General features: G+C 30.5%; 1 protein-coding gene across 2 annotated transcripts in view; it reads right to left on the reverse strand.

Annotated features, from left to right (window-relative positions):
* The window catches only part of LOC126884510 (NFX1-type zinc finger-containing protein 1-like), a 415,118-nt gene that overhangs the window by 69,990 nt on the left and 327,510 nt on the right, over positions 1-17,618 (reverse strand). For both annotated transcript variants that reach the window (XM_050650450.1, XM_050650451.1), the window contains exons 15-17: positions 14,874-15,135; positions 13,179-13,450; positions 12,802-13,032 (exon numbers count right to left, since the gene is read on the reverse strand). In XM_050650450.1, the coding sequence (XP_050506407.1) occupies positions 12,802-13,032; positions 13,179-13,450; positions 14,874-15,135 (765 nt within the window). The remainder of the gene's footprint in view (positions 1-12,801; positions 13,033-13,178; positions 13,451-14,873; positions 15,136-17,618) is intronic.

Raw genomic sequence — 17,618 nt, forward strand, 5'->3', positions numbered from 1 at the left:
TGCCTTCATAGATCTTCTTGAAAATTTGGAATTATGTTCATTTTACCTTCCTGTTCAAACCTGACTTGGTCGCAAAGTATACTTTTTATTTTTAAGGGGTGAAAACTACCCCTTACTCAAATAAATTGAAAACTAATGAATTAAAGCCATAGTGGGCTATAATTATGTTCAAATATGTTAAATGTTGATTGTTTTGAACCATGACTTTAATATTTTGGTATTTTACAGCTCACCAACCCTTAAAAACAACTCGTCATACAAAGATTATTTAAAAAATATGGTCAAGAAACATGAAATTTTTTTATTTTCGATCGTAATAGGAGAATTTCTTTTCTTCAAGTACAAGAAATCTTACACTTATTTTAATAATGAAACCACCAAAATCACCCCTAAGAATGAAACTTGAAAATTAATAAATGGAAGCAGTTATAGACATCAATATGTTATGTATATCAATATTTTATGTCAATATTAGTTCGATATTTTTATATGTAACTACCCTTAAATATTACCCCTCATACAGTTATGAAAAAAATGGCTGTAGGTCAAGAAATGAAGCATTTTGGCTAGCAATTTTTTCGTCCAGCATGGCTTTACTTGATATTTTCACGGAAGGTAGGGAATAGCCCAAGGATCATTTTCTATATCATGACGCTGTACGCTAAAACCTTGGGGTGCTTACCACCCCATCTCGGGGGTGGGCATTTTTCGTTACATTTTAACCATGGAATTCGATTGGAAAAGTAATTCTAAGAAAAAAATATTTTTTACGTGTTCTTCGTAAAACTAATATTTTTCGAGTTATTCGCGGTGAAAAGTAACAGTTTTTCGACGAAAAAATCGACATTTTTAGAGGATTTATTAAAAAGGACTCGAAAAATATGCATTTAATCGAAAAAAAAAACTGTAAATACCAAAATTGTATCTTTTAAAAACAGAAACAAAATTCTTTTTTATAATTTTTCTACGACCAACACAAACGGAGATACGGCATGTTAAAGGTTAGCTTTTTTCGTCAAATGCATAATTTGAAATATTTAAACCAAAATAACAGGAAAACCTTGCATTTTTCAAGAAAAACTTACAAAATATTTTGTCAAGTATACAATTAGATGTTTAAAAAAAGAAAAGAATAAAAGTTTCTAGAATAAAAATTAAGCGACTCAAAATAACGTCGATACCTACTTTTTTCCACGAAAAAATAATTGTAAACAACCCCCTAACTATCCTCCTAATTAAAATTGATCTTCGCCCTTTTTTAATTCTTTTTATATATGTATTATTATCCATACACCTAAGAAGTTTGACTTATTTAAAAGGCCTAATTTTACAAAAATTTGAGTTTAAAGATGAATTGTTTTTCTGCAATTTAGTATTTTTGACCATTTTCTTCAAAATATCTCCGAAAATAATGGAGATACGAAAAAAATATACAATACTAAATTGTAGCGTTTTTAATAAGTAACTAAATTTTCCTGTACATAGATTTTCTCTACACTGAATATTTAGCGAGGTATATCTGTTTAAAACCTCTATTTACAAGCAAACGCCCCTTTATTCGAACCATTTAAACTCACCCCACTTAAAAACTAAGGGGTATTACGGAATTTAATTTACATATTCTGATAGCTCTTCAAAACCCCTACAAAATCATTTGTGGAAAAACTTTTTATCTTCAAAAATGAAGGAGTATGTTTATAAAACGAATTTTTTTTTCAAAAATTCGAATAGCCCGCAAATTCGAAAGAAGACGAAGATAATATCGATCTTGATGAAGATGACTTAAAACTATTTGTTTTTGTATTTTTTGTATTTGTAAATTCGTATTTTTGTGTAAATAATTTTTTTTGTACGTAATTCTACGTTTTTTTCTGTATAGATCTATTAAATTACTTATAAAAATTGCAATGTTATTAAGAGGATCGGTACGTATTTTCGCCTGCAATGCTATTCAAATGGGGATTCATTTTTTTCGAATCCTGAGAAAACTAATAAGTATTTTTGAAAATTTTAAACGTATGGTGGCTCCCGCCTTCTGAGCCACCCTGGATACTGAGGGGTGGTTACCCCGACTATGAGGGTTGATGTAGTAAATATAGTTCGTTGTTAAGACATTTATTTACACGTTAAATATATCACAGAAAATAACTGGTGGTATATTATTTACTTGAAATCGATGTTACCCCGTCGAATCTCAACTGCTAATTAAATTATCTGTTCTCGTAAAAATATAATTAAAGTCGGTTATTGTTTATTTACTGTTTTGGTAAGCCGAGGTGACCGTGATTTAAAGTGCTGACTGTTAATAAACACCCACTGAATATTATTGCAACTCGACCTTGTATCAAATACTAGCATGCAAAACTAGGTTACTCGTATTTATTAAACAAACATTACCACGGGCATTTAATTATTAAAAGGTTTATTTGTAATATGATGTTTATTGAGATGCTGTGTATCCCAATTCATCTTCCCCTTCCCCCGAAAATTTTCTGACTACGGAAAAGGAAGAAAATTTTTCTAATAGTACCACTAATTACTTGCTGCGTTTTACGAAGTACAATATATACATTTTTCCTATAAATACTAATTAGATACAAAAAATAAAAGTGAAAATGTTCGTTATCTAGACTGTTCCCGTTTCACTTGTCACTCACGGTGTTCTCGGATTGTAAGCATATAGTCTATTCTTATGTATTTCCTTGATTTTATTGTTTTCCGATCTGATCTTACAATTAACATTATTTACCTCTGTTATTGTGAAAGGGCCTACATAAAGACTATCAAACTTACCATTCTCTTCCCTTTTTACCAGGACTAGGTCTCCTATTTTAAATGCCATATGTTGTGGTGTTGCTTTGAGCTTATTCTTTTCTTGTCGCTCTTTTTTGTGCTTTAGTAAGAAGGTTCTAGCTCTCTCGTGTGCGCTTTGTAGTTTGTAACGTAACTCATTGTAGTAAGCATCTATATTGTAACATGGTTGAACCTCCTGTGTAAGGTCTTCTGGTAGGTTAACCTTCCTGCCATATAATAGTTCAAACGGTGTGTAACCATGGTACGCGTTAGGGGTTGTATTGTAGCAGTATGTGAACATCCTGCAACACACATCCCAATTTTCTCTGTCTTTATCTATGAATGCTCTTACGTACTCGTTTAATGTTCTGTGTAGTTTTTCGCAACTTTCAATGGACTGTGGATGGTATGCCGTTGAGAAGTTGTGCTCTATTTTTAATAGCTTTGTTAATTCCTGCATTACTTCATTTTTATATTCTGTGCCTTGGTCTGTTCTTATTTGCTTCATGAGTCCGTATGTTGGTATGAAATGATCAAAAATTCCTCGGGCTATTGTATCTGCTTCTTTATTGCACACGGGTATGCTGACCGCGTATTTAGTAAGTTCACATAACATTGTTATACAGTATCTATTACCTTCGTTACTTTTAGTGAATGGACCTATCGTATCTATATATACTATGTCCCATGGTTTGGAAGAAGTGTCCGATATCACGAATTCTTCGACATGTGTTTTTTTCGGTTCATTAATTTGACATTTATGACATTGTTTAACGTATTTTCTTACGTCTTTTTCCAAATTTTTCCATCTAAATCTTGCTTTTAGCTTCTTTATGAGTCTGTTATTTCCTACGTGTCCTCCAAACATCGGATGATTGTGATATTCTTCTATTAGCCTGTGTTTTTCTTTGTCTTCTTCTATTGTTTCTGGTACTTCACATATGTATATTTCAACATTCTTTAATATTTTGTTTCCTTGTTTAATAAATTCCTCAATTGTGCACACTTTAAAAATAATATCGTTTACGTATATTTTTACTTTACGTACTGCATTCTCTACCGCCAGCTTATCAAGCTGTGCCAACATTTGGTTTAAACCGAAATGATTGAATCCTGTGGCTATGCTCTTGCTGCACTTTATTTTGTTTTTGACCCTAATGCTCAGCCTTGGTGAGATTAGTTCTGCTCCAAAAGACAAAATTGGTAGTCTATGCGCCTCTAAATTATTTAGTACATTTCTTACTGTCTGTTTGTGGGCTTCTGGCTGTAGTGCGAGTTCGCTTTCTGCCTTCGTTTGCCTTGCTTCCTTCTTATTTTCTCTTGCTTGAGCTCGTGTTATAGCTAATATATGGGTATTGTCTATGTATAGGTTCTTTAGTTGATGTAATGTTATTCTTGAAAGACTATCTGCATAGTTATTTTTCCCTGTTATGTATTCTATTTCGAAATCGTATTCCTCTAAATCTAATCTGATTCTTGTAAGTTTCGAAGTTGGTTCTTTCATTGCAAATAAATGTGTTAGTGGTTTATGATCCGTTTTTACTAAAAATGTTGGTGCTCCATATAAATAACATTTGAAATGATTAATTCCCCAATGAATCGCTAGTAATTCCTTAACGATTATAGGTTTATTACGTTCTCCTTTATTAAAACTTCTTGATGCGTATGCTATAGGTAGGTCTATTCCGTTATAATCTTGACTTAAAATTGCTGAACAACTCTCGTTGAATGCGTCTGTTGTTAGGATGAATTGTTTATTGAAATCTGGATATTTTAGGATCGGTGGCTTCATCAGAGATGATTTAAGCTTATTGAATGCTTTTTCACATTCTTCTGACCAAAAAAATTCTACTCCTTTTCTTGATAATCCGTTGAGTGGTCTGCATATTTCAGCAAAATTTTGAATAAAACGTCTATAATAGTTACAAAATGCTACGAATCTTTTTGTTTCTTCCGCTGTCTTAGGTGTCGGGTATTGTTCAATCGTTGCATATTTTGCTTTGTCTGGTGATACTCCTTCCTGAGAAAGATCATGTCCTAAATATGTTACTTCTCTTCTAAAAAATTGACATTTTCCTGGGTTAAGTTTCAAATTGAATTTTCGACATGTCTCAAATGTCTTTTTCAGGTTGTCTAGGTGATGTTTTTCAGATATTCCTATCACTACTATATCGTCCATGTAAAGAAATGCTTTGTCTGGTGTTAATCCCGAAAATGCTATTGACATCATCCTTGAAAAGCTACTGTCCTTAAGTTTACAGCTTGAAATGAGCGTATAACTTTGTCTCTTATTTTTCCGAAATATTTGTTGCACGCTTCTCTTTGTTTGTCCGATAGCGCTTCCCAATTTTTCTTCGTTAGATGTGTGAATTTGTTATACAATTTAATTAGCTGTGTCGTTACTTCTTCTTGTATATCCTTAGATTTAGGTACTTTCTTCTTCAAGACCCTTCTACTTTGTCTTGTTACTTCTTGCGTAATCTCCTCAACTATTTTGATGAAATCTTCCCAAGTAACTTTGTTGCTACTCATTTATTCATAATTTTCTTATTCCTGTACCCGTAACGAACGCATAAATTTGACAGTCTTACGAGGTATAGTAAATATATATGAAAAATATTATGTCAAAAATAGTAAAAATATAGTAAATTGCCATAAAAATCAGTATATCACTCAATATAAATCACCATTAAAAAGGGGTCTACTGCTTAGCCAATACAAATGTAATAAAAATCAGTAGTCAAATAATAAATGGATAAGAATCAGCAAAGATAAAATATGTTGGTAAATATATAAAAAAATCATATAAAAATCAGTATCAAATAAAATGTATCATTACGTCCTATAATAACTAATATCAGGGTTAAAAAAAATTCTGTATATTTTGATAAATATTGGTATCATAAGGAAATTAAAATAGAATAATTAAGTAAAAATAGGTAAAACTTAAAAGGTAATGTGTTAAATCGATGTTACCCCGTCGAATCTCAACTGCTAATTAAATTATCTGTTCTCGTAAAAATATAATTAAAGTCGGTTATTGTTTATTTACTGTTTTGGTAAGCCGAGGTGACCGTGATTTAAAGTGCTGACTGTTAATAAACACCCACTGAATATTATTGCAACTCGACCTTGTATCAAATACTAGCATGCAAAACTAGGTTACTCGTATTTATTAAACAAACATTACCACGGGCATTTAATTATTAAAAGGTTTATTTGTAATATGATGTTTATTGAGATGCTGTGTATCCCAATTCAAACGCAGAATGAAAGATTGCGTTATTAGCGAAGGCCGAAAGTCCCTGAGAACTTCTATAATGTTTATTTTAATAAGTTACAGGGGTGACAAACTAAGAGAAAATGTAGTGTGATTTTTAATTTCAAATATCTCATTCGAAAGAAACTTCTTATATATTCTAAGGGACTTTCGGCCCTTGATAATAATTTAGTCTTTCATTTTATGTTTCAATTTTTTAAAAATATTTATTAGTTTTTTTAGGCTTTGAAAAAAATGGACACCATGTCCGTGGAAATCGAACATTCGCTATCTTTGTCATACAAACTCACTCAGTCGAATATAATGTTATGACAAGACTCAAGACAGTGACAAGTAGAGATGTGTCCGACCCGCTATTTTGATATAGCAGTTCATTCTGCTACTGCTTTTTAACGCTTTTACGATGATAATAAAATCAATCAAAGAGTTGTTTATTAAATAGTATTGATAGTGCATTTGAAAAATAATAATTGATTTAAGGCGTACAATTAATAAAAAGTTATTTATTGTTTATATATTATTTATGGAAAATCCAAGTATTTCAAGCCATTAAAGTTCAAATAAAAGTATTATTTTATAAGAGTTTGTTCCGATAACCGTAAATAGGTACTACTTAGCTATAAAGTGCCCATGGTGGCATAAAATGTAGTAAATGCTAATGCTTGAAGTTCGTAATACATTTTTGAAGATTTCACTACACTTAAAAAGCATTTGCTTTTCTCCGTAGTATTTGCTTCTATTTACCAGCCTACATAGGAGAATGTACTACGCTTTTGAAGTATGTGCTTGTTTAGTAGTATTTGGCTTCAGTTTATGGACGTCTTCGGCGTAGGTATTTTTATGTTACAATATGGCAGCATTTATGAATGTGTGTCATAGAAAAATTTACAAACTAAGAAGAAGATTCCTAATTTTTGGGGTCATTCTTTTATCAAATAAAATTCAATAATTGTGAAGAAGATTAACAAATAACAATTGTTCATTTTTATCCTCGCGTAACTCGTTTGTCGCTTCGGAATCTGAGTCACTCGTTTTTACTCATGTACAATTCTAATAATTAAATAATCCAACAAATAGTTTATTCCTTTAAACGAGAATAAAATGTGATGCGGAAATTCTTGGTTTACCAATAGATTTTATAGATCATATTTTCACTATAAATTTAAAATTAATTTGAAAAATACAAAATTTATTAATTTGATTTATGTAAAAAAGTACTTACTTCAATTGAGCTAACCGTCTATTTCTTCGCTTTTCAGTAACACATTTCTTGTAACAACGTCCCATATTTTAATTTGCGCAAATAAAGAAATAAAGAAAGTCTTTATAAATTCATTGAGTAATACTACATTTATACAACGCAGTTCTTCACATGTTCAAACCTTATCTAAGCTTTCCATGGTAACAGTACATTATTAAAATAACTTTACAACTTTTTTCTTTTTCGACTATTTGTATAGTATATAAATAATGGTAATCACTGAATACATAATTAGTGAAAAAATAATCCTATCATTTATACAAGTAAAGGTTATCCAAGAACCAAGAACATTCAAAAACTGAACGAAACCGAAATAGCCATATCTACCTTTCTAATGACAATGCCACTGTCAACCTAATGTTTACATCTGCAGTTTCCATCTGAATATTTCACATCTACTAAGCTTCAATACCAAAACTATTAATGATATTATCATACAGTTTCTTAAAGATTCTAAAATAAAAATTTAATATGGCATCTTCAATCTTCAACTTTCAAATATCTGTGGCAAAAAGTTTATCTAATGCCATCCTCTTTGTGAACACACACACACGCAGTTTCCATACCAGTGAGAATTTTACTATACGTAATTTGCCGTGTAAAGACAGAAAAAGTAGGGATAGCCGTAAAATATTTGCGAATTATGTACCCATAGCCTTAAGGGTGATTTTTAAGGGTTAAAATATTATGAAATTATATCCTAAAGCATAAAACGATCATTATTTAACCAATCAAAACCAAATTTTACGCATATTAAGGTTTACAATGTTTCCATATAATTTTTGACAATAAGGGGTAGTTTACACCCTTAAAAATAATCAACGTACTTGAGCATGATATAGAATAGGAAGTACAAGGTGAGATGATCCCAATCCCAAATTTTTATGCAAATCAATATACAATCATTTTTTTAAGATCAATAAATTCTTTATATATGTATGTATAGCTCTAACAAGGGTGGTTTTAAGGGTTGAAATATTATAATATTATATCCTAAAGCATAAACCAATAATCATTTAACTAATAAAACCCAAATGTTGACCATATTAAAGTTTAAAATGTTATTTTATAATTTTTTACAATTTGGGGTAGTTTTCACCCTTAAATCCAAAGGCGTACAACGGCTCAATATAGAAGATGAACTAACTAGAGGATGAAATGAGCCTAATCCCAAATTTTTGTACAAATCGATGCTGGACGAAAAAATTGCGAGGTTTTGCCATTTTTTCAGCTTCATTTTCTGGCCTACTGCAATTATGGAATCATTTTATTTCCGATCTTAAATAGAAAAAATATATACAGTAGAGCGTCGATAATCCGAACTAATTGGTAGTTCGGATTATCGAACATATTATGTTCAAAATACATACAAAGCTCATAAACATAGTACATAATATGTAGTACATATTATGTACATAGGTTTTAGTTACAAGGAATAAAACACCTGCATAATAAACAAAAATCCGCGGTCATATTTTGCCCATATTATCATATTGGGTCATATTGTCATAAATTCGGTCCGCGATCATATTTTTTAATTTTATAATATTTTTTGCGTTCGGATTAGCGAAAGTTCGGATTGCCAGGGTTCGGATTATCGACGCTTTACTGTATTATTTAAATATAAAAACCTGACACATACAATTTTTTAATTTGACTTAACTCCCAAAAACTACTCCTTATAATAAAAATTAGGGAAAAAATCTTCTTGAAAGCTTGAAATAATGGAATTCGTTAAGAAAATGAAAATTGATTGTTGCTTATGATATAATGATATATTTATAAAATTTGTATCCCATAAAAATATTCGTTTGAGGGAAATTAAATTTTTAAACTTCACATTTTGATGATAATGAAGAATATTTATTTTACAACGTTAAATTAAGTGTAAAATTAATATTATTTTTAAAGTATATATCAATAATTTATCTTCAACTTCCAAATTCGTCTATTTCTTCTGCATCAACTTCCTCTTCTTCTCGGTCGACAGGAGGACAATTTTGGCAGCTATCACCAGAGCAAGAACCGCAAGATTGATTGCAATACAATCCAAATTTGCGACACCCACAAGTTGAGCCACATCCTTTTTTGCAATTGCAAAAAATATCATTTTAAGTAGTTGTTCTGGTGCAGGAATATCCATCATTTTGTTTGGTACCAAGGTGCTATTCACTTTTGTCCATCCCCAATCAAAAAATTGAGAGTTTTGTTGCCCGATATGTAAATTCAAAGCAGACACTGCATTTATAAGAGAATAAATACTCCAAAAATATTAAAATTTAGACGCTCCGTAATTTTCAAACATCTCTGGAAAAATGTATTTGGTTTTTTAACAATAACTCGGCTTCCCTTTAAGCTTTTTGCATTCACTCTCACATCATTTTGTAGGGAATTTCATAAGCTATAAGATCATGAGAGGTGTAATCTTTCTAGGCCCTCTTGTTCAGAGAATTTTAATGTTAAAGTACTACAAGATGCTCTCTTTGCTTTGAAATCAACACTTTGAACTATTATATCTCGCTTAATTTATAAGCTATGTGAGTTATTTATATATTATATATTCAAATTTTCAGTAAAAAAGCAAAATTTTTGGTCAGAACTCGTTTTTTCATAAATCCAATAGTTTTTGAGATATTTTGAAAAAATAACGTATTTTTTGAAAAATCGAAGAAAAAAGAAATTTATTTAAAACAAGTTTTTTCAATAGTTTCAATAAAAAAAATTAAAAAAAAAATAAAAAAAAAATAAATAAATAAAAAAATAATAAAATGAAATATTAAAAAAAATGAAAAGAAAAATAAAAAAATAATAATAATAAACAACAAAAATAATAATTATATACATGTTTATATGTCACACAGTAATTAAAAATAACTACAAATGTAAATAAATATTGAAGTGTAAATCATTGTTATTATGGTAGATAGTATGATATAAACCATAGTCAATATTTGTAAACATGTATCTAGAGCAAAATAAGTTCGGCTAATGGATTAAGTCCACAGTCAAGAAAACCAAGGACTCACACACAAGAAGTTTTTTCAAAATATAATTGTTCTAAATAATTCAAACTTTTGAAACGTGTTGTCGGAACATAAATAAAGTTAATTTTACATGGCCTACGATTAATATTAATTTTGCGGCACATGGCATACATTTTACCGTCATTTTTTCTTTTATAAATTCCAGGTATTTGACTCATTTTCGTCACAACTTGCTTAATTTTCATGATAGATGCTTTTATCAAAGCTTATTTTGAAGGTCTAAGAAAGTACTTTAAAAATGTTTAGTGACATTTTCTATGAACAATTAATCATTTTTCCGTTATTTGAGCCCTAATCTTTGAATAAATTTACAAAAAACAAAAAATTCGTTTTCAAATACTCATAGGTTGCTTAATATTATCTAAAAAATTTAATTAAAACTGACCAGTTTCTTTGTTTTTTATAAGCTTCAATTTTAATAAGGATGATTTTTTCCTGAAAGTGCGTAATTTTCGAATTATTCGCGAAGAACTATTGAAAAACGTGTTTTTTTTTAAATATTCAATGGCGAATAACTTGAAATTATTAAATTAAGTAAAAAATTTTTCCACCTACCTCTACCGAAAGTATACTTTTCCGGACCTGATTGTAGGGAGCAAAGTTGTACTTTTCCTCCCTAGGGAGGAAAATATTTTTCCTCCCTAGGGAGGAAAAGTAAAAGTGACGTCATGGTATTTCATTCATGAAATATAACTTATTGACGCCCTGTACAATATCTATTTTCTATTACGTAAGTATCTATACATTTTAACGTTTATTTATAAAACACCCTGTATTTTGCAGAATGGTAAAATTCTAAATAAAATAAAAAATAAAATAACAATAAAAAATAAAACAGTAAATTCTTATTTTGATTTAACAATGTTTACATTAATAATTTGACTTATATTTGACAGTTGACAGTTATATTGTACCTACTTGTTAGTTTTAGTTTTAATAAATTTTGTTGGTTAGTTAGATAAATAAATTAAGTAAAAATAAAAAATGACTTGTTATTAATTTGAGGAAGGTGGAAAAACCATATGTATAACATAAGAATAAAGTGCCTTTTCCTCCGTTGAATGATTACTGCCCTCCGCTACGCGTCGGGCAGTAAACTTCATTCTCGGGAGGAAAAGTAGCACTTTCCTCCCTTGTTATACAAATAGCTATTTGTATAACAAGGGAGGAAAGTGCTTCTTTTCCTCCCGAGAATGAAGTTTACTGCCCGACGCGTAGCGGAGGGCAGTAATCATTCAAGGGAGGAAAAGGCACTTTACTCCCATGTTATACATATGGTTTTTCCACCTTCCTTCCAAAATCATTTTATCATTTTTACTTAATTTATTTATGTAACTAACCAACAAAATTTATGAGAACTAAAACTAGCAAGTAGGTAGAATATAACTGTCAACTGTCAAATATAAGTCAAATTATTAATGTAAACATTGTTAAATCAGAATAACAATTTACTGTTTTTTACCATTCTGCAAAATACAGAGTGTTTTTAAATAAACGTTAAAATGTATAGATACTTACGTAATAGAAAATAGATATTATACAGGGCGTCAATAAGTTATATTTCATGAATGAAATACCATGACGTCACTTTTATTTTTCCTCCCTAGGGAGGAAAAATATTTTCCTCCCTAGGGAGGAAAAGTACAACTTTGCTCCCTACAATCAGGTCCGGAAAAGTATACTTTCGATAGAGGTTGGTGGAAATAGCTATTATTCTACATTTTCTTCATAGAATTCAATTGTCTATCGATTCCCGGTGTCATTTTGAAATTTTAAATTTCCACCCCCGAGAAAGGGTGGCATTCACCCCGGGGTGGAAGCATACATTGGCACAAAGTCAGGTTTGTTGTTTGTATCATTTTTGAGCTACTGCCAAAATTTCAAACAAATTCATGAAGGCCTTTAGAATTGCGAGGTGAATTGCTTTAATGAATGTACTACAACAGTAAAATGTATTTTTAATTATTAAAATAAATAAATAATAAAAATAATAAAATAAATTAGTAAAATAAATTATATACATTCTTCTTTTTTTGTCAATGAATTTATTTAAAAAAAATTTTTTGGACACCCTGTATAAATAAATATGTTAATGTTTATATTAATAAATAGAGAATTGAATACCCTTTCAAAAGAGCTAGCATACGATCCCCCATTCTCGTTTAAAAAATTATCAATTACGTCATCACGCCCAGATGGACGACGTCACTAGTATGCCATGTATGCTAAAATATCATAATTTAAAACTAAAAATCGATCTGTTTCAGGATTTTTCCTTAAAGTCGCGGTGTACGAAATAACGAATGTATTCCTTTTATTTGTACCATATTGTGTGCTGATATAAATGCACCGTGCTACCAAATGGAGGCCCAAAAAATCCTAGTTTGTTTGCAAGTAGATAAGAAGTAATGTTTTAAACTTACCAAAAGAGTAGAACTCCCTAATAAGTAGCTGTAATTCAGATTGCAAATTGGCTTTTACTTCTTTATTTTCCTTGTCTGTCCCGTAAAACTTTGTTTTAACTTTCTGTAAATCTAATAGGTTTCCTTTTACATATTCACTATACCGTTGCGTTGATTTTATAACCGTTTTACATTTGGGACATACTTTTGGTTTAATTTGGTCCTCATCAGTTTCCAGCCACTGTTCCATACCTTAAATGATTATTTTTAGGTATAATAGATAATAATACTTAATCTAATCCCTGTTTAACGTCATAAGAGAAACTCGTGAGATATGAGACTCAGCTGACTTGAAACTTTTGGTTATTTTGAAATGTACGCTAAAATAAAATACTTACCAGATGACTCTAAAATATGTCCGCAATCAACTAACAAGACAAATCGGGCATCTTCTTCATCTTCTGTTCCGAAGAAAAATTCGGTCAATTCTTCAGCATTACAAATTCTACATAAAGATGGACAAGGATCTCCACAAAAGCCTATGCATGGGTGACGACATCTTCTAATTTTCTTTGGACATGGTTTATAACATGGTGGCACGTTACATATTTCTCCACAACGTCGCTTACATTCTTGATGTTCGCATTTTCTAACACAAGCTTCTTTGCAACTGGAATTATATCATAAAAAGCAAATAGATTAGAATAACAGTTTTAAATTATGTATTGTTTAAGAGAACAATATTTTACATAAATGGCAATATAAAATTATTTTAAAAATGTATAAACATTCTCAATTTCTTTGCAACACGAAAATGCAGCAGCTGCATAATACTATGGTCAAATCTGAGAGTGCAGGAAGAGTCTATACCGGTTTCGGGGTTGTTTCCCCCTCATCAGTAGTCCCATATCCTCTTCTCTCAGATTCTTCCACGTACCACACTTTAGGCCTTTCCGAATTGCAAAGAAAGAAATGTCACGGATGAACTAGGGCCAACTACCGAAAAACAAAGTAAGTTATCAATCGAATTAGCACAGAAAACGACAATAAATATCGTCTCCATACCACCAGATTGACAACAGGTGGAATACTTTCTTTGGTTACACCTCCTGAGATTTTCAAAATTTATTCTGTATATTCTGATTCTAAATTGTATATTCTGATTGTAAATTCTGATTTCCTAATACAATTATTAAAAGTCTACTTAATAGTTATTTATGTATCAAGGGCATTTAATAGATATTTATACCCTAAGGGCGACAAGCTTATAAACTCGAGGGCCTCTGGCCCGAGTCGGTCCAGAGGGTATATGTCGCCCGAGGGTATAAACATCTAATAGTGCACGTGGTGCATACAAAACTTTATGTCATACCTATGGAGACCTATAACAGACTTGCGGCTAGAGAACACTAATACCACAGAATAACTAACTATACAGAAGCTAATCTGACTGTCGTTTCCATTGATTTTGTTGGGACCGAAATATTTGACCTTGTGCACCAGTTACAGAATAGAACTTGATGTTCTAAGGAATAGACCATTCCAAATGATGTAATATTTTTGACAAATAGTTATTAATTAAATATGAAATATAAAATTTAACTAGAAAATTACATAAAACATATATAAATATACAATTTAACAACTGTCACTGTCAGTCGCAAAAGTGAGGTTACCCCAGTTACGTGACGGATGAGCATGAAATTTATGTTACCGTTTTCGGCCTGAGCGAAAATGTTAGTTAATTTTTTCCAAAAACAATAGTATTCAAAAAATTTTCTTTTTAGCGATAAAAAAGAACAATGAAATTATTCACTTTTATAAGAATTTGCTAAATAAAATTTAATGTATTAAAGGAAAATGTTATAAAACACTCAAAATAATTTTTATTTTCCCTCTCCTGTAACATTTATATTTTGTGACTTAATACACTTTTGTTCTGAGGTACGGAATTGAACAAATACAATTATTACAACCATGGATAACTTCTTCACTATTAAATGCTTTTTGGGGGCTTATAAATACATGACGCCTTATAAATACATAAATACATAATAAGAGAAAATTTCTCCTAATAAAACTTATTGTCTTACTTTGTACATGGTTCTCCACATCCTTTTTTACATTTGCTATGTTTACACCGGTAACTACATGGTTTTTGGCATGGTTGACAGGCTTCTCTGCATGGTATAGTGCATTCGTGATTACAAACCAATGGGACCCCACATTTTTCATCACATTTTTTATGGAAACGTCCTTGAAAACACTCCCCACATGTACCACTACAAGTGTGTTCACACTGAAGTTTAAGGTTACAGGGCTCTGAGCATAGAGCTAGCAATATCTTCGGATCATCTGGAAATAATCATATTCATGTAAGTCTTTGGGTCTTTGATTTTTTTGACTCAGTAAAAAATTCGGTGTACACAAAACGAAATTAGCAAAAAAATGTAAAAATAACAATTTGAAATTTCTGAAAATTTAATAAATCAATTATACATACATTATGATAAAACAATTTTATTAATAACTTGTTTTGGTATACTTATTTTGTTACAGAAGTAACAATAATATAGAAGTTGATAGGGTATATTGTGTTATCTAGAATAATGAAATTTAAAAAAATTATTAATAAATATATAATATATTTATAAAACATGCTAACAAGAAACGACCATAAAGCCTCTTATCAAAAAACATATTACCAACTTATAGCACAGTAGCTGAAATTCCACATCCAACAAATTAAAACATGTTATAGAAACTGTCGGCACCACCTTACCACTCCCACTCAAACGGTGTGAACATATTCTGTTAGAATGCAAAACATACATCCAAGAAAGAAGAAAAAATAACCTCTCTAGCAACATAAAGGATCTACTAAGTTGCCAGTTCAACCAAGTATTGAAATATTTAAAAGACATTATAGTATGATACTATTGATTCAAAAGAAAGCATAACCCAGACGTCCAAAGTCAAAGTTTTCCTCCAACACCAAATTGTTCTATGTGGTCTACATATTGTTCAGTAAAAAGTTACACCCTTTTTGGGCGTCGGGTTCGGTGGGTAGTGGAAGTGGAGAATTCGGTAAACTAGTAGTTTTTTAACATATTCTTCAATATTTCTAAACCTATGCGGTTGTATTGGGATTCACAGCATCCATTATTAAGCATCCAATTAAGAGCAAGACACATTATTTTAAAATTTAAATGTCCTTGGTAAACAAACACACGTTTGTTTATTATACATATTACGTGACCCAGATTACTCCACACAAGTGTACCAGTTGTCAATCTTGCGGTGTCAGCGATTCAATATTACATATTCCTAATTCATGGCCAAAGCCAACTCAGCATAAATAATATCAACACTTTCTCTTTTATTTATATACACAGAAAACATCGGGAGGCATTCTAATTTCATTGCGTGATCAATCATCATTGATAATTAAGATACACCAGAGGGTGAACGTACATTAACACACCAACTCTTTACAGTCGTACTCCGAGTTGATAATAAATGAATATACTGTGAGTAGTGTTTACTTCATCAACCCCTATCGTAGGGGGTAACTACACCCAACCACTCTGAGATGGTCCAGATGATGTAGAACTAATATAATATACGGTTTAGCGAACAATATTCTATACAAAAATGTTCTACATTAAATTTGAAGCGAAATGAGAGAATTTTAGATCAAAATGTTTTATAGAAAAAAAAAAAATAGTGCAACTTTTATTATCGGCATTAGAAATCCCCAATATAACGGTTATTTTTCGAGATACTGACCATGGGCGGTGAATGGCTAATTTTGGTCTTAGATTATGTTTTTGACGCTGCTGAAAACGAAAATGAAATTTATTTTAAATTTTAGGTGGGAAAATATTGTCAAAATCGCAATTGTACCCTAAAAATAAAAAAAAAAAAGTGAAATCACGTTTTTTGCGTTTTACTCGCTACCACTCTGGTTCATTTTAATATTTTTTTCTAAGGTTTGTACACTATAATATGTTGCTCACTTTTTTGAAGACAATGGTATCTATATTAAGCTTTTAGTATTATTCTGGTAAAAGTTATGAATTTTTTAAAGTACAAGGTGCAGATTCGTGAATTGTAAAGATTAATCACAAAAGTTGAGTGGCAAAATTTGAAATTTATCTTATTAATCACGTTTATGTTAAAACATAGAGTACAAAGAAGTTTTCTGGAAAGTTTTAATTACAAATGTTTTATAGGAAAAAAATGGCGCAACTTTTAATATAGACGTTATACATCCCCAAAATAGCGCTTATTTTTCGCGATACTGAGCATGGGCGGTAAATGGCTAATTTTGGTCTTATTTTGAATTTTATGTGAGGGAACATTTTCAATATCGCAATTTTAACTTAAAAACGAAAAAAATAATGACGTAACAAATTTTTAAGTTAACTCGCTACAACTCTGTTCTATTTTAATATTTTTTTCTGAAATTTCTACAGCATATATTTCTCACCTTTGTGAAGACTATGAAAGTAACGGTAGTCTTTTAGTCTTTTCTTCATAAAAGTTATGAATTTTTAAAAATCAAAGGTGCAGATTCGTGAATTGCAATGTTAAATCGCAAAAATTAAGTGACAAAATTTAAAATTTATCTATTTGATTACGTTTATGTTAAACCATATAGTTCAAAGAAGTTTTATGGGGAGCTTTATTTCTAGATGTGTTATAGAAAAAATATGGTGCAACTTTTAATTTTAAGAAAAACGTGGTTTCATTTTTTTATTTTTAGGGCAAAATTGCGATTTTGACAATGTTCTCCCACCTAAAATTCAAAATAAACTTGATTTTCGTTTTCAGCA

Source organism: Diabrotica virgifera, chromosome 5 (assembly GCF_917563875.1).
Source record: "Diabrotica virgifera virgifera chromosome 5, PGI_DIABVI_V3a".
Classification (NCBI taxonomy): Eukaryota; Metazoa; Arthropoda; class Insecta; order Coleoptera; family Chrysomelidae; genus Diabrotica; species Diabrotica virgifera.